Source organism: Notolepis coatsorum, assembly GCF_963971535.1.
Source record: "Notolepis coatsorum genome assembly, chromosome: 6".
NCBI classification, from domain to species: Eukaryota; Metazoa; Chordata; class Actinopteri; order Aulopiformes; family Paralepididae; genus Notolepis; species Notolepis coatsorum.
The window spans coordinates 100,208,606-100,234,923 of record NC_140170.1 but is presented as its reverse complement, the minus strand read 5'-3'; the positions used below and the strand labels follow the sequence as shown (position 1 = coordinate 100,234,923).

Sequence of the window (26,318 nt, the reverse complement as noted above, 5' to 3'; positions counted from 1 at the left end):
TTGCGTGTTACAGTGTAGGTTAGTTTATTAGGACAAGTGCATGACAGTAAGGTTAGTCAGGGTTAGATTTTTTAATTTTTTATTATCATTTCATTATACAATCATATCGGGTATTTTAATACAGGTGTAGTTTAAAACGATGGATTATGATGAAGAACAGTGCATCTCTGTAACCTGTTTTGAATGGTTTATTGAAATTACACAAAAGCATTGACACAAAGTGTACACACCCTCTCACAAACTGGCCAAATTAACCAATTTGGTTGATAATGAGAAAATCCATTGATTGATGTATAGTAGTTAAGATTCTGGCCTGGGACTGAATCCTGCCAGAACCTTCTCTCCTGTGTATCCCCTACTCTGTCTCCTTCTCAACCTTCCTACTGTCTAGATAAAGAACTGTCTCTCCTGTGTCTCCCCTACTCTGTTTCCCTCTCAGCCTTCCTACTGTCTAGAATAGATAAAGAACCGTCTCTCCTGTGTCTCCCCTACTCTGTTTCCCTCTCAGCCTTCCTACTGTCTAGATAAAGAACCGTCTCTCCTGTGTCTCCCCTACTCTGTTTCCCTCTCAGCCTTCCTACTGTCTCAATAAATGACAGTCTCTCCTGTGTCTCCCCTACTCTGTCTCCCTCTCAGCCTTCCTACTGTCTCAATAAACAAAAAATACTAAAGGTGGTATTGTACTTGTACGACTTTGATTGATTGATTGAGTGATTGATTGATTGACACCCCATTCTCCTTTTGAAAAAAAAATACTCTCCTTTGAAGTGTTTGGAAACTGAGTTTAGGGTCTCCTGGTGGTGTTTGATTAGTTCTGAACTAAATACCCATTACAATTAAGACTAAAGTCAAGACATACACACACACACACACACACACACACACACACACACACACACACACACACACACACACACACACACACACACACACACACACACACACACACACACACACACACACACACACACATACACTCAGGCGCACATGCACACACACACACACACACACACACACACACACACACACACACACACACACACACACACACACACACACACACACACACACACACACACACACACATACACTCAGGCGCACATGCACACACACTCAGGCGCACACACACACACACACACACACACACACACACACACACACACACACACTCAGGCGCACACACACACACACACACACACACACACACACACACACACACACACACACACACACACACACACACACACACACACACACACACACACACACACAGTGTTGTTTGCATAGGTAAATACGGCTGCCCTATAAATGTGACCTGCAGTCAATGGAGCTGGAATTCCTTTACACTTTCTGGCTTACTCCCTCTCCCTCTCAGTCTGTTCACACCCCCGCAGGTGCCTTGGCCCTGATAGTGTTACTTAGCAGTTGTGCTCTGGGCTGTGGCTTCCAGCCCTGCAGTGATCCAAAAACAACCGGAGAGACAATCCCAGGCCCTGGGCTAGGAACTCTAGTTGTCAGGGTGAAATTGATCAGAGGCTGCTGTCTGCTGCCTACTACATCTCCATCTTTAGGTAACACCAAAGTGTCCTGTCTGTGTTGAATCTGAACATTTGGGTCTGCGTTGGGATCCAGTCTGTCACAGGACAAGAGGCACTGGCCAACAGCGGCTCATCTGGTGCCACCCAGTCAGCGTTCCAATATCACCTCCACTTGTGGTTGGTCATCTCTAAAGGACAGAGCATCATTACCCAGGTAAGTGATTGTTTAAGTATCTTACATATGGTTGGATACCTCTTGTCTGATGTTCTTGCACATGTGTTAATATGATTTATATATGTTTGTATTGTTTTCATGAATTTCCGAATTGCAGGTGTATGAATTACTCCATGATGTGTATAATAGTCTGGTAGTCTGCCTTTGCCTATCTTGGAGATTCAAGAGTTCCATTATACTATTTTACAAAAGCACTGATGTTTTATTTTCCACGGATATTTCAATTGCCAGAGGTCCGATGTTTTATTATTAGAGGTTCACCTCTGCTTTGCTATTAATTCTGTCATGAATGTTAATGCAAGATTTACATACAAATAAAGTTATTTAACGGCAGGAATTATTATTTATTCATTTATTATTATTATTAGTATTATTATCAACAGAGATGAGCTTTAACAAAAGTCTGCTGGCTGCTGGGCAGAGTGCCACAGGTGATACTTCCACAGAAAAGTAACTGAGGTAATCTGGCTGCATACCAAACCAAAACATGAGTGTATCCCAATACAGATAATAGAGGCCTCTGGAGAAGATGGGAAAGTGTACATGCACATTTTCAACATCTACTAAAAACAATAGAACTAATGGGCTAAATCATCAAGTCTTCCAGGCACGTGCACAGAGAGGACCCACTGGGTCGCTTGAGCCCCTGCCCCTTTTGCCCTCAGAGTGGCTGGTGTCTATTGTATTTAATGGTTTCATTATTTTGTATTGAAATTCTATCAAATATAAAAAAGGGAATGTATAGGGATATTAATTTAACACGGTGTCATAGATGCAAAGCATTCTTATATATTCGTATATATTAAACTGTTCTCTTGGCACAAAGTTCTACGTTTGTCTCTCTCTTCTAAATCACCTAAATTGATTGCGAAACATGACTCAGAATGTCAGTTCCTTAAATATACTTAAATCAAAGTGGTTAGAGATAAATTACAATCTAACTGTTAACCATAGTATCAACTAAATACATGTGTCCTAGCTGAGTGAGAGGCTGGGCCCTTTCTCTCTTTTCTCCAAATACTACAGTATAAACACAGCTCAGAATGTCAGTAAAGTAAATACTATGTGCGTCGACCATGGATTTTGGACAAATGGGTCCAAATATACCCTATAAACACAACACAGAATGTCAGTTAAATGTAATTGTGTTCAACCTACCGTGGTCTGGGTATCTTGTCTGTGTAAGTGTGATTGACGTTGATTTCAACCCAATGCTAGGAGGCCACTATGGGGCAGAGAGGCTAAGTGTGAGTGAATAAACAAATCAGTGACTGAATGAGAATGAATGAGTGAGTTAGTGACGTTGCTGGCCACAGAGCTGCTTCACATTTAAAAAGTACTCCAATCTCCAAGCCCATGTGGGCAGAGTTGAGGTGTGTGATAGAGCGTGCCGTCATTATGAAGCAGATGAAGATCGTTAGGGCTGTTTGGTCTTGGGCCGGCTCCAGCCCCTATGATGAAACACACCTGCTCCCCTCCCTGAAAAGCCCTGCTCCAGTTTAGCTCTCAGGCATGGATGAGTAATGACCTATCCTAGGGCCCGCTTCATTTATACTGTTGGTGGTGTGGCAATGATGGGTGGGGGGGGGGTTTGTAATGTGTGTCGATGGGGTGAATGCAATTTTCTTTTTGCTTGAGCCCCTGCCCCTCAGAATGTCTGTGCCGGCCCTGCATTTTTTCACTCACACAATATAGCCACAATTAGGAGCTTTGTGTCCAGTCCACAGATACTTCATGCACCTTGCATCCAAAATAGATTACTGTGGTTATACTGGGTACAAGTACTGGGAAATACTTTTTATGAATTAATATACGATACTCCTGCCTCACACAACAAGCAGTTTGTAATAAGAATGACAGGGAAGCGTTTGTGGGTCCCTCATCTGCCATGTCACACCTATCATCCAATGAGAAGCACTTGGATGTAGCCAGACAGACCTATTTTAGGGACAGATCAGGTCACAGGGTATTTTCTGATCAGACAGGGTTAAATTTAAAGCTCCACTATCTAAGAAAGAATAGTAAGGACTGTAAGGAAAAAGAATACCTCTTGAATAATTTGTTACAAATGCTTTAGTTACAAATGCTTAGAACCTGTTTTCCTATGTCAACAAATGCATCAAATTAGCTTTAGAAACCAAGTTGACGAACATTAACTATAGAAGATGCTTTGTACTGTAAAGGTGGTGGGAGGGTAGGACACCACAGCCAAACAGGTAAGCTCTAGCTTCATGTAGTTGCAGGGCAGGCCCAACTGAAGAAGTCTGGTGAACCCAAACCCACTTAACCCTTTCACTACCACACTACAGAAGGTTAACCTTTCACAGTGTGGTAGTGCAAGGGTTAACCTTATGTAGCGTGGTTGTGAAAGTGTTAACCCTTTGGTAGTGTGGCAGTGAAAGGGTTAACTCATATCACATATTAAACATGTGTTTATTGCTGGTGTCCATGCCCCCCCCCCTAGCAGCTGGGCCTCAGAAAGTCCCACCCTTATGGGCAGGCCTGTTCCATGGACTCAGTTTTCCAATTGGGACACTTTATTTATTCTGTGAAAAAGATATATCACACACTATTTTGACTTCATTAAAAAAATATTGTCTATTTAAATTTGTATTTGTGATATTACTACTATCTATTATGTACTATGCTACTATACCTATAATACTAAACTACTATGCACTATGCTAGACGAACAATACCACTTACCCTTAGCCGCCAGAGGTGTACCCCTCCTGCTGACTTGTTGTTCCAATTTGTACAGTAAGTGGCTTTGGATAAAAGTGTCAGCTAAATGACTAAATGTAAATGTTTATAGACATAACCATACTGACACAAAACCATTGCTATATCATATAGTAATTCTACTGTAAGTGAAACCATTGCTATCTCATATAGTAATTCTACTGTAAGTGAAACCATTGCTATCTCATAATAGTATTTCTACTGTAAGTGAAACCATTGCTATCTCATATAGTAATTCTACTGTAAGTGGTATTTCCTTCAATAACACAGCAATACAAGGTGGATATTTGATTGTGAACTCAGTTGTTGTTATTTGTTTTAGTTTTTTTGTGAACCACATTTTCATTTCGATTCCCGCTCCTCCCAGGCAGCGTGTCGATGTGTCCTTGAGCAAGACACTTAACCCCTAATTTCTCCCGATGAGCAGGTTGGCACCTTGCATGGTTGTGAGTAACAAATTGTAAAGCCTTTTGGATAAAAGCGCTATATAAAAAAGCAGCCATTTACCATAGAACATACTATAGAATAAAACAAAAAAAAGTTAATCATAGCGCAAGTCGTTAAAAAAATAAATAAAAATTCAACTATATAAGTAACACTACTGTTAGAATCCTGAGCAGAACTAGGAGGTCTGAGCCATCATTCCTGTCATCAACCCATTAACTATCACACTACACAGGGTTACCGTCTGGTGTGTGGTGGTGAAAGGGTTAACCTTCTATAGTGTGGCAGTGAAAGGGTTAAACTGGCTTCTCCATCTCTGAGACAGAGCAGCCCCTCTTTTGTAAAATGGCACTAAAGCGTCATTGCGTTGAAAATAATGGAGAGGCTTGAAATATAATTTGTAGTAACAAACATCACTAACTTGCCATCACTAAAGGGGTGCCTCAGGGCTCAATCTTGGGTCCTACCCTGTTATCCATTTATATTAATGATGTGGACGAAAGCTGCAGGCAGCTCTCGGATCCACCTTTATGCTGATGACACCATCCTGTATGCTTCTGGCCCTTCTCTCCATTCCGCGGCCTCCACTCTTCAAGACAGTCTCACTTCCATCGAGCAGTCCTTTCATAACCTCCACCTTCAGCTCAACACTAAAAAGACCAAATGCATCTTATTCGATCGCAAAAAGAAACCCCCCAGCCCCCCCCAAGATCCTTTGCACTGATGACACTGAACTGGAGTTTGTCAAGTCCTACAAATATCTAGGGCTTTGGCTGGACTCTTCCCTTTCTTTCTTCGTTCACATTAATAATCTTCAGTCTAAAGTGAAAGCCAGACTGGCATTTCTCTTCCATAACAAAGCTTCCTTCACATGCTCCGCAAAACTCACCCTTGTAAAGATGACTGTCCTGCCCATCCTGGACTATGGTGATGTCATCTATAAAATGGCTTCAAAGACGGCTCTACACAAACTGGACACTCTTCACCATTCTGCCATCCGCCTTGCCAACAATGCACCCTTCAAAAACTGTGACCTTTAAAAACTGGTTGACTGGCCATCCCTCCACACCCGCCGACTCCAACATTGGTTCCACTCCATTTACAAGACAATCCTGGGCAAGACCCCACCTTATCTTTCCTCCCTGCTTCACCTTTCTCATAGCACCTACGGCACAAGATCAAGCAAGCTCATAAATAAAATCAAATAAAATCAAATGTAATTGTAAGGCCCGACAACACACAAATGTCCCCATGGGCCGGACACATCTTCTTTAAACAAGTCAAAAAGAAACATCACAATAAATCAAGAACAAAACAAAAACAACATAAAGTCGGATGGCAGATCTATTTGAGGCAAGGGGGCGGCGCAGAGAGGGTCGCATCCTCCCGGTCATCATCACGGGACATCCAACACTCCGGTCATCACTCCGAGACAGCCACTCACAGGGAGACAGGGAGACAGGACAGGCGCATTAGACAGTTCGCCTGATTGTGATGGGCGGACATAGCAATAGATACAAGTGGTAAGCATATATGTGAATAGAATAGATATATGTAGTAAGCATATTATGTGAATAGAATAGAAGTACTTAACCCAGCAATGAACTCCACGTCTAAACCACGTTGACAGACCACGGACAGAAGACGGTAAGAAGCTGATCCATGGCCTCGTGGTGCACGTAGAACAGTCACTGCCATCTTGGCCAAGACCCCGAGACATCCACCAAGCTAATGTCTCGGGAGACTCGGGGTCATAATGTCTCATCAAGCTAAACATCCCAAGCTCCAAGACCACCTTCGGCCAAAACTCCTTTCACTTTGCAGCAGCTTATGACTGGAAGACTTTTCAAGACACCCTACAGCTCTTACTTCACTGACTGCCTTCAAGAATAAATTTAACACGCTCTTAGTAGATCCCTCCTGCTCTTGCTGATACCCCATTTTCACCTTTGCATACACCCTCTCACACACAAGCACTCATTCATCTTCATACTCGCACCTCACACACACACACACACACACACACACACACACACACACACACACACACACACACACACACACACACACACACACACACACACACACACACACACACACACACACACACACACACACACACACACACACACACACACACACACACACACACACACACACACACACACACACACACACACACACACACACACACACACATCCAGATCGACATTGCAAATAAGAAACCTTATCTGGCTAAATAAAGGTAGAAAAAATGATACAATCTGGAAAAACCAGAACTGTTGTAATTGAAGCACAACCCTGTTGACAGTTAGGCCAGGTAGAGGGGCTGTCTCAAAATACAGTTGCAGAGTATCTATCATTCAAGATGTGAAAAAGAAATAATTTTTCCATCCATACGTTCTCGTTTTATACCGTGGTGAATATAAGTATGGTTTTAGAGCGGTTTAGGGTAATTCCTGGGAGGCTAGTAATAGGCCGCGACGCATATTATACTTAATCCATTGGCATTTCGTCCCTATACACGCTACAATAAAAAATTCCAATGCATATGATCGGTATATTATGTTCCATCATGAATGCATGAAAGGGGGGTGGGGCGTTTCTGATTAATTGATTGTCAATAACGGCATTCGTTAGTACAACAGCATACAATCAGGGCGATGGCTATGAAAACAAGGCACAATTGAGCTGAAATTTACATTAAATTGCTCTTACCTGTGGCCGATGAGATTCCAAAAAGAATATTCCAATTATTTGATTGCCATCTGTTAGATCGTATGTCCATTTGGGTCATGACATAACCCACCACAGCATAATGAATAGGGGGTCCCAAAAACTATTCAATGTGATCGGGTAGAGCCCCCGGTCCAGGCAACTAGAAAAACCCGCCCGGATGAATTTCATCAACACACAGCCACATACACAGTCTCAAAGGGAGTGCAACATCGGCCGCATACCACCAGGCGGCGGTATTGGACTTTTGCGATCTCAGACTCATTCCCTATGGTAACACAGCCTTCTTGGATGATTTATGAATGGAAATAGCGAATAAAAGAAATAACAATCAAATAACGAGTATACTCATTGTTGGCGTCCAACGATTGGCGGCCAATAACGAGTATACTCGTCGTTGGCGGGGAATGAGTTAACATTTACCTCAACACTCAGAAGAAAACACTACTCCTTAATGTTTAGCTCAACACTCAGGAGAAAACACTACTCATTAATGTTTACCTCAACACTCAGGAGAAAACACTACTCATTAACGTTTACCTCAACACTCAGGAGAAAACACTACTCCTTAACGTTTACCTCAACACTCAGGAGAAAACACTACTCATTAACGTTTACCTCAACACTCAACAAGCATCTCCCTCAGCGGTTTGTCTTCGTCTTGCATTAATCCCTTCCTCTCTTGCCACCACACCAGTAAATGTCAGGAAAACATAATAATTAGCAAGCATTCCAGTATCCTACTTAGGCTCTGACAAACCGTTTCCCACACGACCGGCATCAAACTCAGAACGTTTGAACTAAGCTAACTTCCCATCACAAGAGGAAACGTTATACAAAAGCAGGTTATGAGCTTCATATGAGACTATCTCCGCGTCAAGCTGAGACGCCAGGAATGCAGAAGAGAAAGATGGTTACCAGGGTTAGGATGCCTGCGCGGACTGTGAGTCCTTTGACTGTGTGTCAAAAGGCTGACTTTGCTGAGTAAATGGAGCAAGCTCTAATTCTCCCAAAATGAATATCAGCGTCTTGACCAAACTCATTTAGAGATCAGTCAGGGTCTTAAGCCCTCTCCCCTGGGGTGTATGTTTGCCTCTTTCTTATTCCTCCCCCTCTCCCCTTTGGGAAAAAGGTAATATGGTTAAATTTGCTGAGCTAATGGACTTAAGCACAAGCTGTTACAGAGGGGCTCGCCACACAGGAGTCTGGCCGGGACCCTGGTGGCTTTTAATCTGACTCCCGGTGGAACGAATAGGAGCGCGGGGATATACTTTGGGATAAAAGGAGGCATGAGGGGAAGGTTTTACAGTGGGGGGTTGAGGCACAAAGAATAGCGTGAAGACTTCTCGTTGGATACGATAACTCAATTCTCACTGTGGGTTAAGAAGAGGGTCCGTATTCAGCTTCCTCTCTCGCAGTCACTGGTAGGAAGGTGGGATGTTGGATGGGGTTGAGCTCAATGGATGACTTGGAGATTTTTTTTAGAGCAGCAAAACAAGGTCATCAAAATGGTTTAGTAATTTTTATCCTTGCCGATAATTTCTGCTAGTGGGTGTAGACTGGTCTATTGTTTTATACATTTTACAAGGCTCCAGTGTCTCTGAACAAATAAAGCCGCGCGTATCGTAACATGTGCTTCGTGAAAATTCACTTCCGTTACCATGGCACCCAGCCATAGCTACTGATAACCTTGTGCATGGCAGCAGTGTCCCTTCCCACATGCCAGCTGTGGCAGGTACACCTTGTGTGTGTGCCATAAGTTATTCTGAGATTACAGTGCTAATACTACAGCTGACACCCATAAATATGCACTGATGATGGCAATTTCCACCCAAGGGAATTGCACATGTGATGAAATGCACACACACACGTACACCATATACTAAAGATATAAAAAAGGTTATGTGGGTAAGAACAAGATTAGACTGAAGTGTGTCCAAAAAGGCAGACGCAACCTTTTTCTTTAGAATAGTTATCAAGCTGACAACAACCAGCTTGAGCGCGGTGAAGCCACACTCTGGTGCCATCTTCTCCACATTATCTAACTTTCATTTGATTAAAAACTCCTGCTGACAGTGGAGACAGAGATCTGTCGAGACGGCACCTTGAAAGCCGAGGAGAGGTTGAAATCTCAATACAAGTCACCCACCCCCAAGTCATCACCCATTCTGGGCCACTGACCCACACGTAAGAGACTCAGTGAAATCCATTTTGCCCCATGCCTGTTGAGGCTGTGTGGTGACTCTCTCCAGGGCCATTAGCCCTGTATCTTCATCTGGCTCTGGACTCGTTTATAGAGCTTCAGCCGACACGGTCTCACCTCAGTTCTGAACTCCTCACTGGACTCGATAGGCCGACACAGATTCAAGTCTGCAGTTTTTCCCTCCGATGGACCTTTTTACAGCACTATTGCATGTTTAGCAGCCAGATAATTCACCATAAAAGGGATAGTCATAAAAAGGTATTGTAACTTTACCATTTTTGATCAAATTAAATTAAAGGAGAATCTAATTCTATTTGATCATGGAAATACATATACAGTTATTGTTGAAGGGGATTATGAGGGAGCTGTTAGCAGCAATGAGTCACACTGTCCATTTTGGTAATATGTTTGGCTTGGTAAGAACTCTGCAAACATTATACAGAACATTGTGATGCAATAGTTTGGCTCTAATGACATACTTTACTTTTCTCAACCTAAGAAATTGTGATTATTAATTACTTGAATCAATAACTTGGGACCCATTGATCCTCACGTATCTATTGTTACGCCACAGTATTCAAAACCTTTGCTACACACGTGACCTGAATAAAATAAATTCTTTGCTTCAAAAGGTAAAAAGTGCTTCCATAGATTTAAAGATAGATTTAGCAATTTGGGTGCTGGATCCAGGCGACAAAAAGGTATTTCCGGAATGTAAGACGGTCCGCTCTCTCTCCCTGCCCTCCAGGTGTCTGCCATGTCAAACCCAGCAAGTAGCATAGCAGAGGGGACCGTGTACAGCTCCAGGCTGGGGCTGACGGAGGGCTCCCTGGCCATCCTAGAACGGAACAGGGGCTCCGGGGAGGCCTGGGAGGCGGAGGATACAAAGCCGTGCATGGAGACTCTGGAGCGTAGCCTGCCGGGCATCTATCTCTCCTGCTTCGACATGCTCCTGACCGAGGACGCCGCCTGGCTGCTCAAAGTGTCCGAGGCCTCCCAGGCGCTGGCGGTGCCGGCGTCTCGAGCGGAGGAGCCCGAGCAGTGTCCCGTCATCGACAGCCAGGGCCTGGGGCTCTCACCCGGGCTGGAGGGGTTGGAGGGGCAGGAGGAGGAGCGCTCCCTGGAACAGGTGCAGAGCATGGTGGTCGGGGAGGTGCTGAAGGACATCGAGACGGCCTGCAAGCTGCTCAACATCACCCCAGGTAAAGCTGAGTGCCTACACAAGCGCAGAAGAAATAATGGAAGAAATACACAGTTCCTTACTTAAAAGAACACGCCAAAATATTGGGAAATTAGCTTACCGTCTTCTCCAGCGAGAGACAAGAAGATATATACCAGTTTCCTCTCTGTGCGTTTTGTAGAAAGCTATCTGGCTGCATGTTAGCCTAGCTTAGCACAATGATTGGAAGCGGACATGACCGGTTAGCCTTCGAGAGAGGTGTTAGTTGGACAATGCCTAGGCTAACCGGTCATGTCCGCTTCCATTCATTGTGCTAATCTAGGCTAACATGCAGCCAGATAACTTTCTACTGAACGCACAGAGAGGAAACTAGTATCTTCTTGTCTCTCTCTGGAGAAGACGCTAAGCTAATTTCCCAAAATGTTGGTGTGTTCCTTTAAGTAAATGTAGAAATGCCCAGATAAATGAGTACTCTGGTAAAAGTAAAAGTCCTCCATTAAGATTCTACTTCAGTAAAAGAAGAGAAGTATTTTCTATTGAATGTACTTACTTTAAGTATCTAAAGTAAAAGTATGCATTATACCGATTCCAGTGCTTGGGAGCATTCAACCCTCGATCCATTGACCTCTAAAGGTTATGTTAAAGGTGTGTGGTCCAGTTATGCTGCTCTGATTACGTCCTCTTGAAGTTGGCAGGCTTCAAATGTCAAAGTATATAATATTCATACTGTGTGCCATGTCTTCTATGCTAAATATTTTTCTTCAAAATAACTAGTAACTGACCAGTTCAGATAAATGTAGTGGAGTAAAAAGTACAATATTTCCTTTGAAATGTAGTGGGGTATAAGTATAAAGTTCCCTAAAATGAAAATACTCTCATAAAGTAGCTTGTAATTGTAAAAGTACAGTACATAAAAAGTACTTAAAAATACATAATTACTTTACACCACTGACCATAGGGATTGTCCCTAGGTATTGTAGTAAAGGAACCAAGCTTCAGAGAACACAAAGCATTGTTCGTTACATAAAAAAACATTGGGGATATTGATTCAGAGAAGCTATAAGGTATACCTTTCCAAAAACAACACACACTTGTGATAGATGGAGAAAGATGACAGATCTCTTGAGTGATGTTCTTATTGAAGCAAGCCATGTTTGCCTGCTCCAGGATCTGTGTAATCCTAACGTTTGCGATGCCTTTGGGTTTTGAGAGAGTCATGGTGCTTGCCTGCCAACAGACGTGTACACAGTGTTAAGACCGAGGGCGAGGTCTCTTCAACTGGCAAAGCAAACATAGAGGACATACGGTATAAGGGTCTCTAACCGTCATAAACTCATGGCATGACAAGAGTGATGTCATGGTGCACTTCCTTATGAAAACAAGTGTACACAATTCATTTGCCTTTTCTTTTGCAAACCATCAGTCACTCTCTCATATACAGTAATATTGTAGTAAGTAGCCGCACACATTGGGATTTTAACGGATTGTAATGGGGATGCCATCTGCTTTAAGAATTTACATATGTAGTTCCTGTGCCGCGGGACAGTTCAGTCAATATTATTGTAACACCCTCCACTCTCTCCTGAGGCTGGAAATCAGAGGGAGAACCCACAGATCAGTGGATGTAAAATCTGGGGCTTCTCTATGGAATGTGTTGAATTTGTTAAAGTTTGTTAGGGTATTTTTGCAGCATCCTCTAAGCACAATGTTGGTTCATTTTATAACTAGTTATTATAGAGGTATTCATTTTCTTCTCAAAACGACCTGGCGCAGCTTTAAAGGGGAACTATTTTACTATTTCTTTCACTATTTGGGCACTTTTACACAATTCCTGTGAGTCTATGGAACACCTCTGTAATATATATTTTTTTTTTATTCATTGTTTTGTATTTCTAATCAAGTCCTCAAAAACAGCATTTTTCTACCTCAAGATCTCGAGCTGTTTTGAGCCTGGGCTGCAGGTGCAGGTGCCACTGTGTGCAGCTCATCTTGTATCTCAACATTAACATGCAGCAGTGTCTTTCTGACATCACATATAGGCACATTTTCAAATGACTCAGTTCAGTGAGGGTGAATATTGTGAGAGGAGAATTGGAAGAATGCGCCAATATGAGAATTTTGAGACATAGATCATATTAATATAAGTTCACATAGCTAGGAAACAATGCTAAACACTCAAAAAGGCCATTTATAAGATAGTTCCCCTTTAAATGTTCACTTCTAAAATTAAGTTTCCATAGCTAACACGTCTGAATCAGAATATTAACTTGATTTAGTTAAAACAGTTTATGGTCGCACAAAGTCAATACCCCATTCATTATCAATAGCAGCTCCAGATTTTACACCCATGTGACATCACAAATTTGATGGTTCTCTCTCTGATTTCTAGCGTAAAGAGGAGAGTGGTAAACTGCCCTGGGATACAACAATAACACATTTGTGAATTCTCAAAATGGGTGACATTCCCCATTAACCTGACATGACTTGTGAGTTATAACTAAGTTCACTCTGACTGTATGAATGACTCACACCATGTACATTGGGGGGGGGGGGGGGCAGGTATACAGTAGCAAGTACAGTCAACAGTTTTCACTCTCGTTTCTAATATGTATTGTTTTCATTTCCCAGACCCTGTTGAGTGGAACACAGGGAATGTCCAAAAGTGGCTGCTTTGGACGGAGCACCTCTACCGACTGCCCCAGGCCGGCAAGGCCTTCCAGGAGCTTGCAGGGAAAGACCTGTGTGCCATGAGCGAGGAGGACTTCCGCCAGCGCTCGCCCCAATGTGGCGACACACTGCACGCACACCTGGATATATGGAAATCAGGTGTGCTATGATCTTATTTATTTAAGCAAGGTAACTCAGCCTGCCCTGCTCACTCATGCCATCTGTTCATGATTGTGACAGGCTGGGTGTCTTTTAAATGTTAAGCCCTCGACCAGCCTTTGACCAGATGTGAACACGTGGCTGGAAGTGATCATTGAAGCATTTGTTTTAAGAGTCTAGATTCGGAACACATTCTCAATAACAATATAATATCAAAACATGTGTTGATTAGTAGGCTACCTGTATTTAACTCGTGTAACATCTCATAATCATTGCTATCTATTCAAGGTTATTACACATTAAATCATGTTATTACACATTCAATCATGTTATTACAATGCATTTACCCTTGAAATAACATGATTTAATGTGTAATAACGTTGAATAGATACTGTTCAAATGTAGACGAGATGTTAAATACAGGTAGCCTAATGCAAATGATTGGTGCCATAACAAGTCAATTCTGTCTCTTTTCAGCTGCCTGGATGAAAGAGAAGTGTTCAGCTGGAGACAGCAAACCTATTGGTAGGTTTATTTAAAAAAAAAATCCTCATAACAAAAAAACACATCAACAAACTACATTTAAATGAGTGAACATGCTTGTAAAAGATAAGTAAATCATATTTAAGTAAATCTGATTCCCAGTGTTCATACTGTCCTCTCAGTAAACTGTTTGATATATCTTTTTAGTAGCCATACTTTGTTGTGTGGTCTGGAATGGGGCATATTCACATACATTGTAAGAAGATACCAATTTCCTTTCAGTAGAAGGATATCCAGCTGTAAACTAGCCTAGCAGCTAGCTTAGCACAAATTAATGGAAGCCGATACGGACTAGCTGTTGGCCAGAGTTTTAAGATAAGCCAGTGGTCTGTATCATTTGTGCTAAACTAGGTTAGCCTGCAGCCGGATACTGGTAACTGGTAACAATCTTCTTGGTCCATCAACATTATATTATTATTATTATTATTATTATTATTATTATTATTATTATTATTATTATTATTATTATTATTATTATTATTATTATTATTATTATTATTATTATTATTATTATTATTATTATTATTATTATTATTATTATTATTATTATTATTATTATTATTATTATTATTATTATTATTATTATTATTATTATTATTATTATTATTATTATTATTATTATTATTATTATTATTATTATTATTATTATTATTATTATTATTATTATTATTATTATTATTATTATTATTATTATTATTATTATTATTATTATTATTATTATTATTATTATTATTATTATTATTATTATTATTATTATTATTATTATTATTATTATTATTATTATTATTATTATTATTATTATTATTATTAACCACAAACACTTAAAATTGCATAGTCATTTTGGGCCTGTAAATCACTGAGGGACCCTCTAGTTTGCAATAATCCAATCCTTGTGTGGTAGTTGATCGCTGCTGGTCAAATTCTACACAGCAGCCATAATTGACCACAGCCTCCATCTCCGTGTGGTTTGGCTCTGCAACATCCCACTCTTAAGCGGAAACTACAGTGCAAAGTGTGGTGTGCAGAGATTATTATCTGTATTCAGACCCGTCCTCTGGAGAGAGCAGGGAAGGTCATGGCTGACATCCTCACATCCCCTCTCAGCAGAGACCATAATCCTCCTAATCCCCCCCGCCCACTCTCACGTTAACTAGGACTTTAACACACTGTGGGAAGCCTGGCCTAGGTTGAGGTGAGTCCAGCCCAGTAATTGAAATAAAGACAGGTTTTCCAAGTTAAGAAAAAGTTGTATTGTCCAACTGTGGGGAATGGGAGTGATTGTGTAATCCAACAGAAATTCTTCTCTTCTGGTGTTTTGGCTTCAGTCTGGCTGGAGAGAGCAGAGGAGGGGGGTACGAGTTAGTATGCTATTAGCTCCAGTCTGCCTGGGGGGAGAGAGCAGAGGAGAGGAGAGGGGTAAGAGTTAGTATGCTAGTAGCTCCAGGCTATGGCTCCTCGTCTCTGGACTCTCTTTAGGCTTGAGCTCCAGGCCTTTTTCTGTTGTCTTTTTAACAGGCAACTAATTCCATAGTGTCCATATCCTTCAATAAACTCAACTTTACAAAATGCCCCTCTTCACAGTTATCCAAACAATCTTCAATCGTCTTCAAACTTCAATAATCTTCAAATAATACATTTGTGGACTATGTCCAGTGTTTACTCACAACCCAGGAGAGCTGCTTCTGCTGTGGAGACAGCAGAGCACTCAACACCTGCGGTGCTCTCCCCAATAACCATCAACTGCATGCGTCTCACGGTCACGGGTCACCTGTTGCTGCTTCCCCCAGTCTGGGAGCAGGTCATTGGGGAAATACTTGCCCGCAGTTATCCTCCCCAGTGGCCTGCACTTGCACTTTAACTGTGTACATGTCCCAGCCATTCCTACTGCATTTGTATTTACATTGTGTTGTATTGTATTATATTGTATTATTTTGTATTGTATTTTTATTGCACTGCATAACTCTAGTTGTTTTGTATTGGATGGTATGTTGACACCTTGCATTAAATTAAGACACATTAGTTGTACATTGCACTTGGCAAATAAATAGGTTAATTGTGATTGTGATTGTGATTGTGATTGTGATTGTGATTGTGATTGTGAAAGTGATTGTGATTGTGATTGTGATTGTGATTGTGATTGTGATGTACAGGTAGTGAGGAGCTGTGGTCGGAGGCCGATTCTTCTTGTTCAGGACAGCCTATTCACCTGTGGCAGTTCCTGCGGGAACTACTACTGAAGCCCCACAACTACGGACGTTGCATCCGCTGGCTCAATAAAGACAAAGGTAATTTGTGTATACCGCACAGCTCCATTAAAGGCACAATCCGTGATCCAAATGTACAAATGGGTAGCCTTTTTCCCCCAAGTTAATTGCCTGAGGTTTTGATATAAGAACTGTGTTTTTTTTTTTTTCATTGATAATGTTTAAACACACTTATATTAAAATGTTCAGTGGTTAAAAATGTATGTGAATTTACCCAAATTTGTATATGGTAAAGAAAAATGCTAATAGGGTAGGCTATATATAAGGCCTCCTTAGCACATTTATTTCCAACCATTCTTATATATTATTATGTTCTTATGCAATATGTCATAACACACTTGAATTTCAGAGCCGTCGTGTCGAGTGGCCAAACATGTTACAACGTGACAGATGTTTACATTTCCTTTTAAATGAACAGAACATGGAAGTGAAGGATGAGACTCACGTTTCTTCCTCTGCTACCAGGTATTTTTAAGATCGAAGACTCCGCTCACGTGGCCAGACTGTGGGGGCTGAGGAAGAACCGGCCGGCCATGAACTACGACAAGCTGAGCCGTTCCATACGCCAGTACTACAAGAAGGGCATCATCCGCAAGCCTGATGTCTCTCAAAGACTCGTTTACCAGTTCGTCCACCCGGTATGAGCAGGAGACAGAGGTTTATAAGAGGGGGGAGGGGGGGGGGGGGCATGCTATCTCACCCTGCACTTGAAAACGCCAAACTGAAAAAGGGGTTTAAAATCAATATTGACTTTGGACACACATATGCACTGACTGACCCCATTGGTGCACATTTCCACTGCCAATACTTAAGTATCAGCTGCGTGATCATAGCCAAGAAGAAGAAACAAAACACAAATTATGAAAGAACCAAAGAGGAAGAGAAGTGTGGAACTGCCTTCTCACTTTTGCACGTTCTGCCTGTCCTTATTGGTCTGCGTTACCTTGTGATGTGGTGCCCCGATTGCGTTAAAAAATCGGTGTGCTATTTTTTTCCATCACGCCTTTGTGGAGAATCGCCCCTTGCCTACAGCTGTACAGTGCCAGGCACCTTTATGTTCTGATACCTGTACATTGAGCATGTGTGTGTTTGATCAAGACTCCTGTTTTTCGAACACCTGAAAATGTGGTTACGGTATTTATTGTTTTGCTTGGCTCGGGTCCTGGCTACCATCCAGGTGGGTAAACACAGCAAACTTTTTTTTAGGCACGCTCTCCGACAGGAAATTTTATCCGTTTACTATACTGAACCTGAACTGAAGAGTGGGAACAGACCTATGATAACTTCACCCCCCCCCCCCCACACACACACACACACGCACTCAAAAACTGTCTTTTTACTGAAATAGTTTTAAGGAATTGCCGGATAAACAGGCACATTCCCTAAAATCCTGCTTATGCTATCAAGTCTGTAATTGGCTTATACCATGAAAGAAAGCAAGGTTTCAAATAATTTATGGTAGACTGGGGGACCATGCTTCTTGTTGTTCCTAGTCTTAAGTGTCTTAAGTCCTTGTCTTTACTAAAGTAAGATATGTGGTTCAAATAAGAGATCTTACTGGACCATCTAGTTTCTCTCAGAAATGTTTACTAATAAACTAAAAGCACTACGTGCATATTCAGTTACACGATTTAGTTTATTTTTAATTGCTTTTTGTGTGTAGTATATGGTCTCATTGGACACATCTATTTTGGAAGGTCAGCAACCATTCTCAATTTCCTGTAGACCCACTGTATCATTTGCATCTTTGTTGGCGTCCGACCCTTTCAAGCTATTAACTGTCAAATATATTGTATAATAAATCAGTTCTACTTTTAAATTAGTCATCCGCGTTCCTTGTGTTCTAAAGTGGAGGCATGAGGTTGGTCATTTGCCAAGGTGGCAAGGTGTTCTAGCCACTTCAATATCATAGATAGCAATGACTACAAAGGCCCTGTACTTTCTAACCAGTAACGTTAAGTGGAAGCTAAACCTATCACCACTGTATCTATCTTGTGAGAGTAAACAAAGATCAAATAAAAAATAAAACGGATATCTGCCATTACTCCAATACAATGGAGCTGAACTGCATTCTGTTTATGCCGCTGACAACAAGGTTTGTGGATTTGTTATCTTGATTCTTATCATAATTTCTGGAAAGAGACATTTGCTTTTGAGTTTTTCAAATGTATCTTTTTGGTGAACAACCAACAATAAACTGCTCTGCCCTCAACTGCAAAGCGCTACAGAGGGTTGTGCGGACAGTCCACAATATCAGCGGATGTGAGCTTCCTTCCATTCAGGACATATACAACGAATGGTATGTCGGCAAAGCCTGCAGGATTATCAAAGACCCCAACCACCCCAACCACAAACTATTTTCAGTTGATGCCACAGCCTCAAGGCCCAAACCAGCGGACTTTGGGACAGTTTTCCCCCCCAGGCAGTCAGACACATGAACATATAACCCAATGGCCTGCTACTTGTTTGCCCACTACTCACTCACACATGCACGCACGCACGCACGCACGCACAATACAAAAACATGAGCAAACTACAATGGGTGCTCATTGGAGCTCATATATGGACCCATGCTATAATGGGTCATAGTTCCTCCTAATGAATGAAGGACGTATGGCATGTATACATATGACATATGTCGTCTCTTGTGGCCTTTTGATTTGAAGCTAGAGTCCGTCATTGGAATTGATCATCTAAAGAAAGAATTTGACATTTTCTTGCCATGTAGTGAACATGTTTTTAATATTGTCTGTTTTCATTGAAATGTGAAGACATTTTCTCTTTTTTCTTTGGTATTTGTATGCTCTCACTATCTTGCTTTTATTTGTGTTTGTTTTAATGTTGTTCTATATATGAACATTTTATGTATGCTGCCTTCTTGGCCAGAGCCCACTTTAAAAATAAATGGAAATATCAATGTGATTGTTGTGTAGTAAAAGACGAACATACACGCTTGGTTCAGTTGCAAAAACCCACTGAGTTTTATTAGTCTCCACCCCCACAATCAGCTCAAACGTCCTGTGTAACGTAACCATACTGCATATAGCAGCCCCTACTGATGATGTGTGGCACTGGTGAACTATAAGCATAGCATAACCTATGTTATCAAACATAACAGTGATTACCCTGGTTAAATAAATGATAAAAAAAAGATTGTGTGAGGACCCCTGTGAGGACCCAGTGCTGATGGACTTGGGATCGGAGATGTTGATTCCCAACTTCACCCGCTATGTCCTGTTAGTCAGGAAGTCCGTAATCCACCTGCGGGTAGAGTCCGGCACCTGCAGCAGGGACATCTGATGCTCCAGGATGTGCGGGAGGATTGTGTTGAAGGCCGAGCTGAAGAGAGGAGACGGGAGAGGGGGTGTAGGGGAGACAGGGTTACCACTGGGGACCGGGGCGGGGTGATTGTGGTCTGGGGGTGTGAGGAAAGGGGGCCGGGGGGAACGCTTCCTTGTCAAACCTGCAGTAAAACTCATTGAGCTCATTAGCAAGGAGAAGGTTGTCAGACGTCTGTGGGGATTTTGGTTTGTAATTAGTGATGGTTTTGAGGCCTTTCCAGACAGAGGAGGAGTTCCCCTCGGAGAACTGCTGCTGCAGTTTCCCCGAGAAGCGCTGTTTCGCCTCCTTCACTGCTCTCTCAAATCTGTACTTGGCCTCCTTAAAACCTTGGAGGCCTTGTCCCCACTTCGCCTGGCCTTCTCCTTCCCAACCCTCAGCTGTCGCAGCTGGGCTGTGAACCAGGGCTTGTCGTTGTTGTAGACTTTCCTGGAGTGGTAGTGGACACACACCTCCTCACAGAAGCTGACAAATGACAGGACTTATACAACAGGAGGTGCAAATCCAGAGCCTGCAGAATAATGAAAGACCCTCACCACCCCAACAACAGCCTGTTCAAGCTGCTGCGGTCAGGCAAGCGCCTCCGTATACACACAACAAGAACAGAGAGACTAAGGCTCAGCTTCTTCCCTCAGGCCATCAGAACACTGAACACTGATCTCTCCACACACAAGCACACATGAACACACACATACACACACACAACACACATTCTGCACTCGCTCACACACAAACACACCATAGGTCACTTTAAACACAAGAAAATGACACTTTAAAGGAAGGAAAAAAGGACACTTTAAGAAAAGAAGTTGTTGTGATCATTGCATAGTAGAGTTAGAAATAGCAAGTATAGCATAGGGACATAGAAATAAAACTGTATATTGTATAGTAGTGTACATAGGACCCAGTGCCTTTAAGTCGTAGCTCAACATTGTATTGCAATTATCTCAGGATTTATTAACATGTCTATTTTATCATGTCTATTCTACTTATTTTATTTACTATTACTATTATTTACTATTGTATTCTTGCACAATCGTAGCAGGCATGGCCAACCCCATTTCACTGTATGCCCTGGTATGTATGTGATGTATGTATAGTACATAGTAGTACCTTAGTATAGACATGTTCTATTCTAAAATTAGCTAGGTCAACAAAATATAACTCAAAATAGAACAATATATTGATGTGCAAGACCACCATGGAAAACAGAGATATGAGGATATCTAATGTACAAGAACACCATGGGAAACAGTAGCATACACCTCTCCAGGGTTCTTAGTTTAGCAGAATATAACTATGCCCAAATAGAGAAAGAAGCATTATCCCTGTCATATGCATCTGAGAAAATCTGGAAAATATATATATATGGTAAAACTGTTTCTAAATATGCAGAAGTATAACCTAGTCCTAGAAGAATACAGCCCAGGAAAAGAGCTCTTAGTGGCAGACACCCTGTCCAGAGCATAATTCCAGCTCTGAATCAAACCAGACATATGAGCAGAACAAGTGCATGTAAATATAGTCAGAAACAATTGTCCAATCTGGGAAATAATAGCCCATGCCACCGTGGATGATAAGACCTTACAAAATGTCATAAAAGGGATCATACATGTTTGGTCTATTCAGTCAATACCAGCACCATAATAGACAATTCGAGCTATCAGTAGTAGACAGAATCATGTTTAAGGGTTCTAGAGTGGTAGTATAAAGAGTCTTGCATAAAGATCTGCTGATAAAAATATGCAAGAACCATGTTAAATTTTGTTGAATTTCGTTGACTTTGAGTTCATGTTTAATTAATGTCAGGGGTGACAGTGGCTCAGGAGGTAGAATGGTCGTCTGGCAATCGTGCAGCATGTAGAAGTGTCCTTGAGCAAGACACTTAACCCCTAATTGCTCCCGGTGAGCAGGTTGGCACCTTGCATGGTAGCCTCTGCTTTCAGTGTGATGTGAGTGAATGGGTGAATGTGAGGAACAAAAAATTGTAAAGCACTTATGATAAAAGCTCTATATAAATGCACCTTTTATTATTTTACTTATCCTGTCTTCCTCCAGGATAGACTCTGCATTGTGTTGTTGGATGTTGAAGTAAAGTGACTCAAATTAAATCTCCCCTTGAGATAATATATACGACACACAGACTCCTGGTATTTTTTTCTTAACACAGGTTTATTAGCATAAACAGCTAAATGGTTATAATTAAGTTGCTCTCAGTTTCTTCGTGTGAGCTGAATACCAAAGAAGGAGACCGAAGAAGCCCTCTCTTCTCCACAGTGAAATAACAAAGAGACACAAAGATTCTCTCTCTTTGGGCGGCTAGGTGGTGCAGTGGGCAAGGCGCTCACCTCCAATGCTGGAGACGCTGGGTTCGAGCCCAGCTCTCCACATTGCTTTCAGTTTGGCTGGTCGTTCGTACTAATACATTTGAGGGGGTGGGAAACTGATGGGTGGGGATCGGACGTTGTGGACAGCGACTCCTACAGGTCGGTTGGTGCGCCTGCGCAGTAGAATCCGTTGAGCCGGACAGGAGATCCGTTGTTCCCCCCTTGGAATGAGGCAGACAGGTGATGAATGATCACAGATCCTGGACTGACCATCAGCTTCCCCTGGATGTTCTCTACATCTGCTCTCCCGAGCAGGACTCGTACCGCTGCACCTCTCTGGTAGGAGAGATGATTGATTTCCCCCCTAGACCCTTGGTCATTGGTTTGGTTTGGATTGACGCATCCCCCTCTCTGCTTTCTCCAGGTGTCTCCTCATCCCTGTAAGACAGAATTAACACGAAAACAGAGCAGTATCTTGCGAAAATATTATTTTCTGTATGTTTGCTTAAAGGGGAACTATCTTACTATTTCTTTCACTATTTGGGCAATTTTACACAATTCCTGTGAGTCTATGGAACACATCTGTAAGGTTTTTTCCAAAGAAATTCATTGTTTTGTATTTCTAATCAAGTAATCAAAAAAAAAAAAAAAAAAAAAAAATCTAACCCTAACTAACCGTACTGTCATGCACTTGTCCTAATAAACTAACCTACACTGTAGCACTCAACACTTTGATGAACATTGTTGCTCAGCTGATAGAGTTGTGCCCTTCCTGATGGCTTGTCGTACAGAACTTGTAAGTCGCTTTGGATAAAAGCGTCAGCTAAATGACTAAATGTAAATGTAAATGTAAAGTACTCTAAAGCAGCATTTTTCCACTTCAAGATTTCAAGCTGTTTTGGGCTGGGCTCCGCCCATAATTGCAAAGCGCTTTGAGTGACAGTCACCAACCAACGTTACATCCTACTAGAATCCAACATAGTCTGGTGAAAACGCACCTTATGTTATGGATGGATCATCACAGTTTGTCCTCTTCCTCTTCATAATAATATTCAATAGTTCGCTCTAGGCAATCGCCATTGTAGGCGATCGCCCAGCTGTAGTCTGGACTCTGGGGAGCTCTGCGACAAATAATGCCTCGGCCGGTGTTGTGCCGAATTCGGACTCCCAGCCAGAATCTGACTCCCCCTCGCGTGAACGCGCATACACTATCAGATTTCTGTCATAAAACGATAAAGCGGACAGAAATGCGGGAACGTTTTGATTATATTTAAAAGGCTTTGACATTGTAAAACGAAATAATAAATAAACGCTACAGTAAAATAGTAACGTTAATACACTATTGACACATGTGCAGACAGTTGACAGTTGCTGAGTAATGATTTGACAACTTCTGTCCATAATAAATATAACCCCAACAGTGAATCAATGGCCAATGGCTCAGCTTCAACTCCCATATGAAATGCACGCACACACGGAAGAGTACCGTAATACACTATTGACACAAACGGATGAATGAACGATGTCCTACTGCTAATTAACTAATTACGACATACTGTATGTACTTACTGATTCGATACTTTCTTTCGGTCCCGAATACTTGGTACAGGCTAGCTCCCTTCTTTAGCAACAGCCAGGAAATCACTGCAGCATTATAAAGTCCTTCGTCTTTGCAAAAATCCCAAAACTAACTTGGCCCATTGCTTGTGGAGCACGATATCATTAGGAAATGAACAGCACAACTGAACATATCTTGCCCGTTTTGCTCATAACGTTTTTAAATGCTAACCCAATGCTAACTCACTGTTAAACTTCAATTCCACACATTTGCTTGCATACTGCAATAAATAATGGTTGAGTGTGCGCGCCTGCGGTGGCTACAAACATAGAGGGGCGTTATTTTGCAGATGAGAATTCTTACACGTCAGAGGTACCCGTACATTTCAGAATGGCTTAGTTCAGTGGGGGAGAATCTCGTGACATGTAAACTAGACGAATGCGCGAAAATTTGAATTAGAGACATAGACCCCATTGATACAAACTCACATTGCTAGAAAACAATGCTAAACTATTCAACTATTCAATATGATGTTCATATCTATAATGGGACAGTTTTCTAATAATATACTGTATATAATAACATAATAATGTTGAATTGACTCAACATTTTGAATGTTTCCTAATTCATCTCCAAATCTCTACCCCCTCCACGATCAACCACTCATCTGTCCCTCCTGGCGACCTCCTACAGTAATAGACCAGCAAAAACATAGTGAGGTATTACGTCACTATGAGATATCCTGTGCACTTCTGCTAGGTGTGGATTGTCGCCATGCACGTACCATGCATTGCCAACTAAATTACATGCGTCAATTGTGCCGACTAGACAGAACCACAGCAAGATGTTCATTCATCTTTCATTAGACACGGGGGCCTTCAGTCCTCTCCCCAGCACTAGTGTATTTTTAACGTGCCCTCGGAACATTGCAATTCTGCCGCCTGTTGTATGCTACGGTTCAGGGGTGCCTAATCCTTTCCCTAACATACAGATTCATATCCCCCCATCTCTACATACAAACAAACTCATCTCTATCCCCCTCTCTACAAACAGACTCATATCCCCCCCTCTCTACATACAAACAAACTCATCTCTATCCCCCTCTCTACAAACAGACTCATATCCCCCCCCCTCTCTACATACAAACAAACTCATCTCTCTCCCCCTCTCTACATACAAACACTCATCTCTTTCCCCCTCTCTACAAACAGACTCATATCTCCCCACTCTCTCCATATAGACTCACCTCTCTCCCCTTCTTTATGTACAAATCCATCTCTCTCACCCTCTACATACAGACGCATCAGCTTTGAAATGCCGGATCTGACCTAAGATAACTTAGCATGGATAGTGGATACAGTCTGTAAACGTGACATTAAAAGGATCTTTCCCCCCTGTGGAACACAGGGACACGTTCCCATTAGAAAACTGAACTAAAACTTGAACTCTCCAATTCAAGGGCGATTGGAAACAGGGGTGTGTGTATGGGTGATTTAAAAAAAAAATGCACAGCCAACTGCCCTCCCCACAGAGCAGAGAGATAAGGAAAAAAGGTTTGAGACACAGACTAGGCCAAAACTCTGATCCTAGACCAACTTTTTAATCAGATCTCACAACTATATTCTCTCCTCTATCTGGCCAATACCAGATTTGAAAGACAGAATTACTCAATATAATAAAATCATCACCTCTGGTTCTTTATCAAAGATATGTACAGCAGAGCGGCTGTGTAGTGCAGTGGACTAGAATAGAATAGAATAGAATAGAATAGAATAGAATAGAATAGAATAGAATAGAATAGAATAGAATAGAATAGAATAGAAATACTGTATTCATCCCGAGAGAAATTTGGCACTACAAATCGCTCACAGTAAACAGTAAACATTTAGGTAGACAAAAAACAAAAGTCACAAATAAGAATAAAAATAAGACTAAGAATAAAAGAAAATATGGGCCGGGATATACATTTCCTATGTTATGTATACATTATATAAAATGGCGGCTAGGTGGCGCAGTGGGCAAGGCGCTCGCCACCAACTCAGGAGATGCTGGGTTCGAGCCCAGCTCTGGTCGTTCATACTAATACAATTGGCAGTATTAGGGGGTGGGAAGCCGGTGGGTGGGGATCGGACGTTGTGGACAGCGACTCCTAGAGGTCGGTTGGTGCGCCTGCGCAGTAGAATCAGGAAGCAACGAGGGCGGCGTGTTCGCCGGTTAAGTTTAGGCATTGTTTCGGAGTTGGTTAAGGTTAGGCATTGTTTCGGAGTTGCTTAAGGTTAGAAGGGTTAAGTTTAGGCGCTGTTGATTGAAAACTTTATTAACAGATTGCAGAATGGGTACAATACAGTACAGCTCAATACACACAATTGTTAAGGGGATGCAG

General features: G+C 41.8%; 1 protein-coding gene across 1 annotated transcript; it reads left to right on the top strand.

The window, feature by feature from the left end:
- The first annotated feature begins 1,392 nt into the window (after positions 1–1,392).
- spdef (SAM pointed domain containing ets transcription factor) lies at positions 1,393–17,356 on the top strand. The gene is made up of 6 exons (XM_084317667.1): positions 1,393–1,752; positions 10,647–11,100; positions 13,707–13,904; positions 14,382–14,433; positions 16,602–16,732; positions 17,177–17,356. Exons 2-6 carry the CDS (start codon positions 10,656–10,658, stop codon positions 17,353–17,355), a joined length of 1,005 nt encoding a protein of 334 aa, XP_084173793.1. The 5' UTR covers positions 1,393–1,752; positions 10,647–10,655; the 3' UTR covers position 17,356.
- The last annotated feature ends 8,962 nt before the right edge of the window (positions 17,357–26,318 follow it).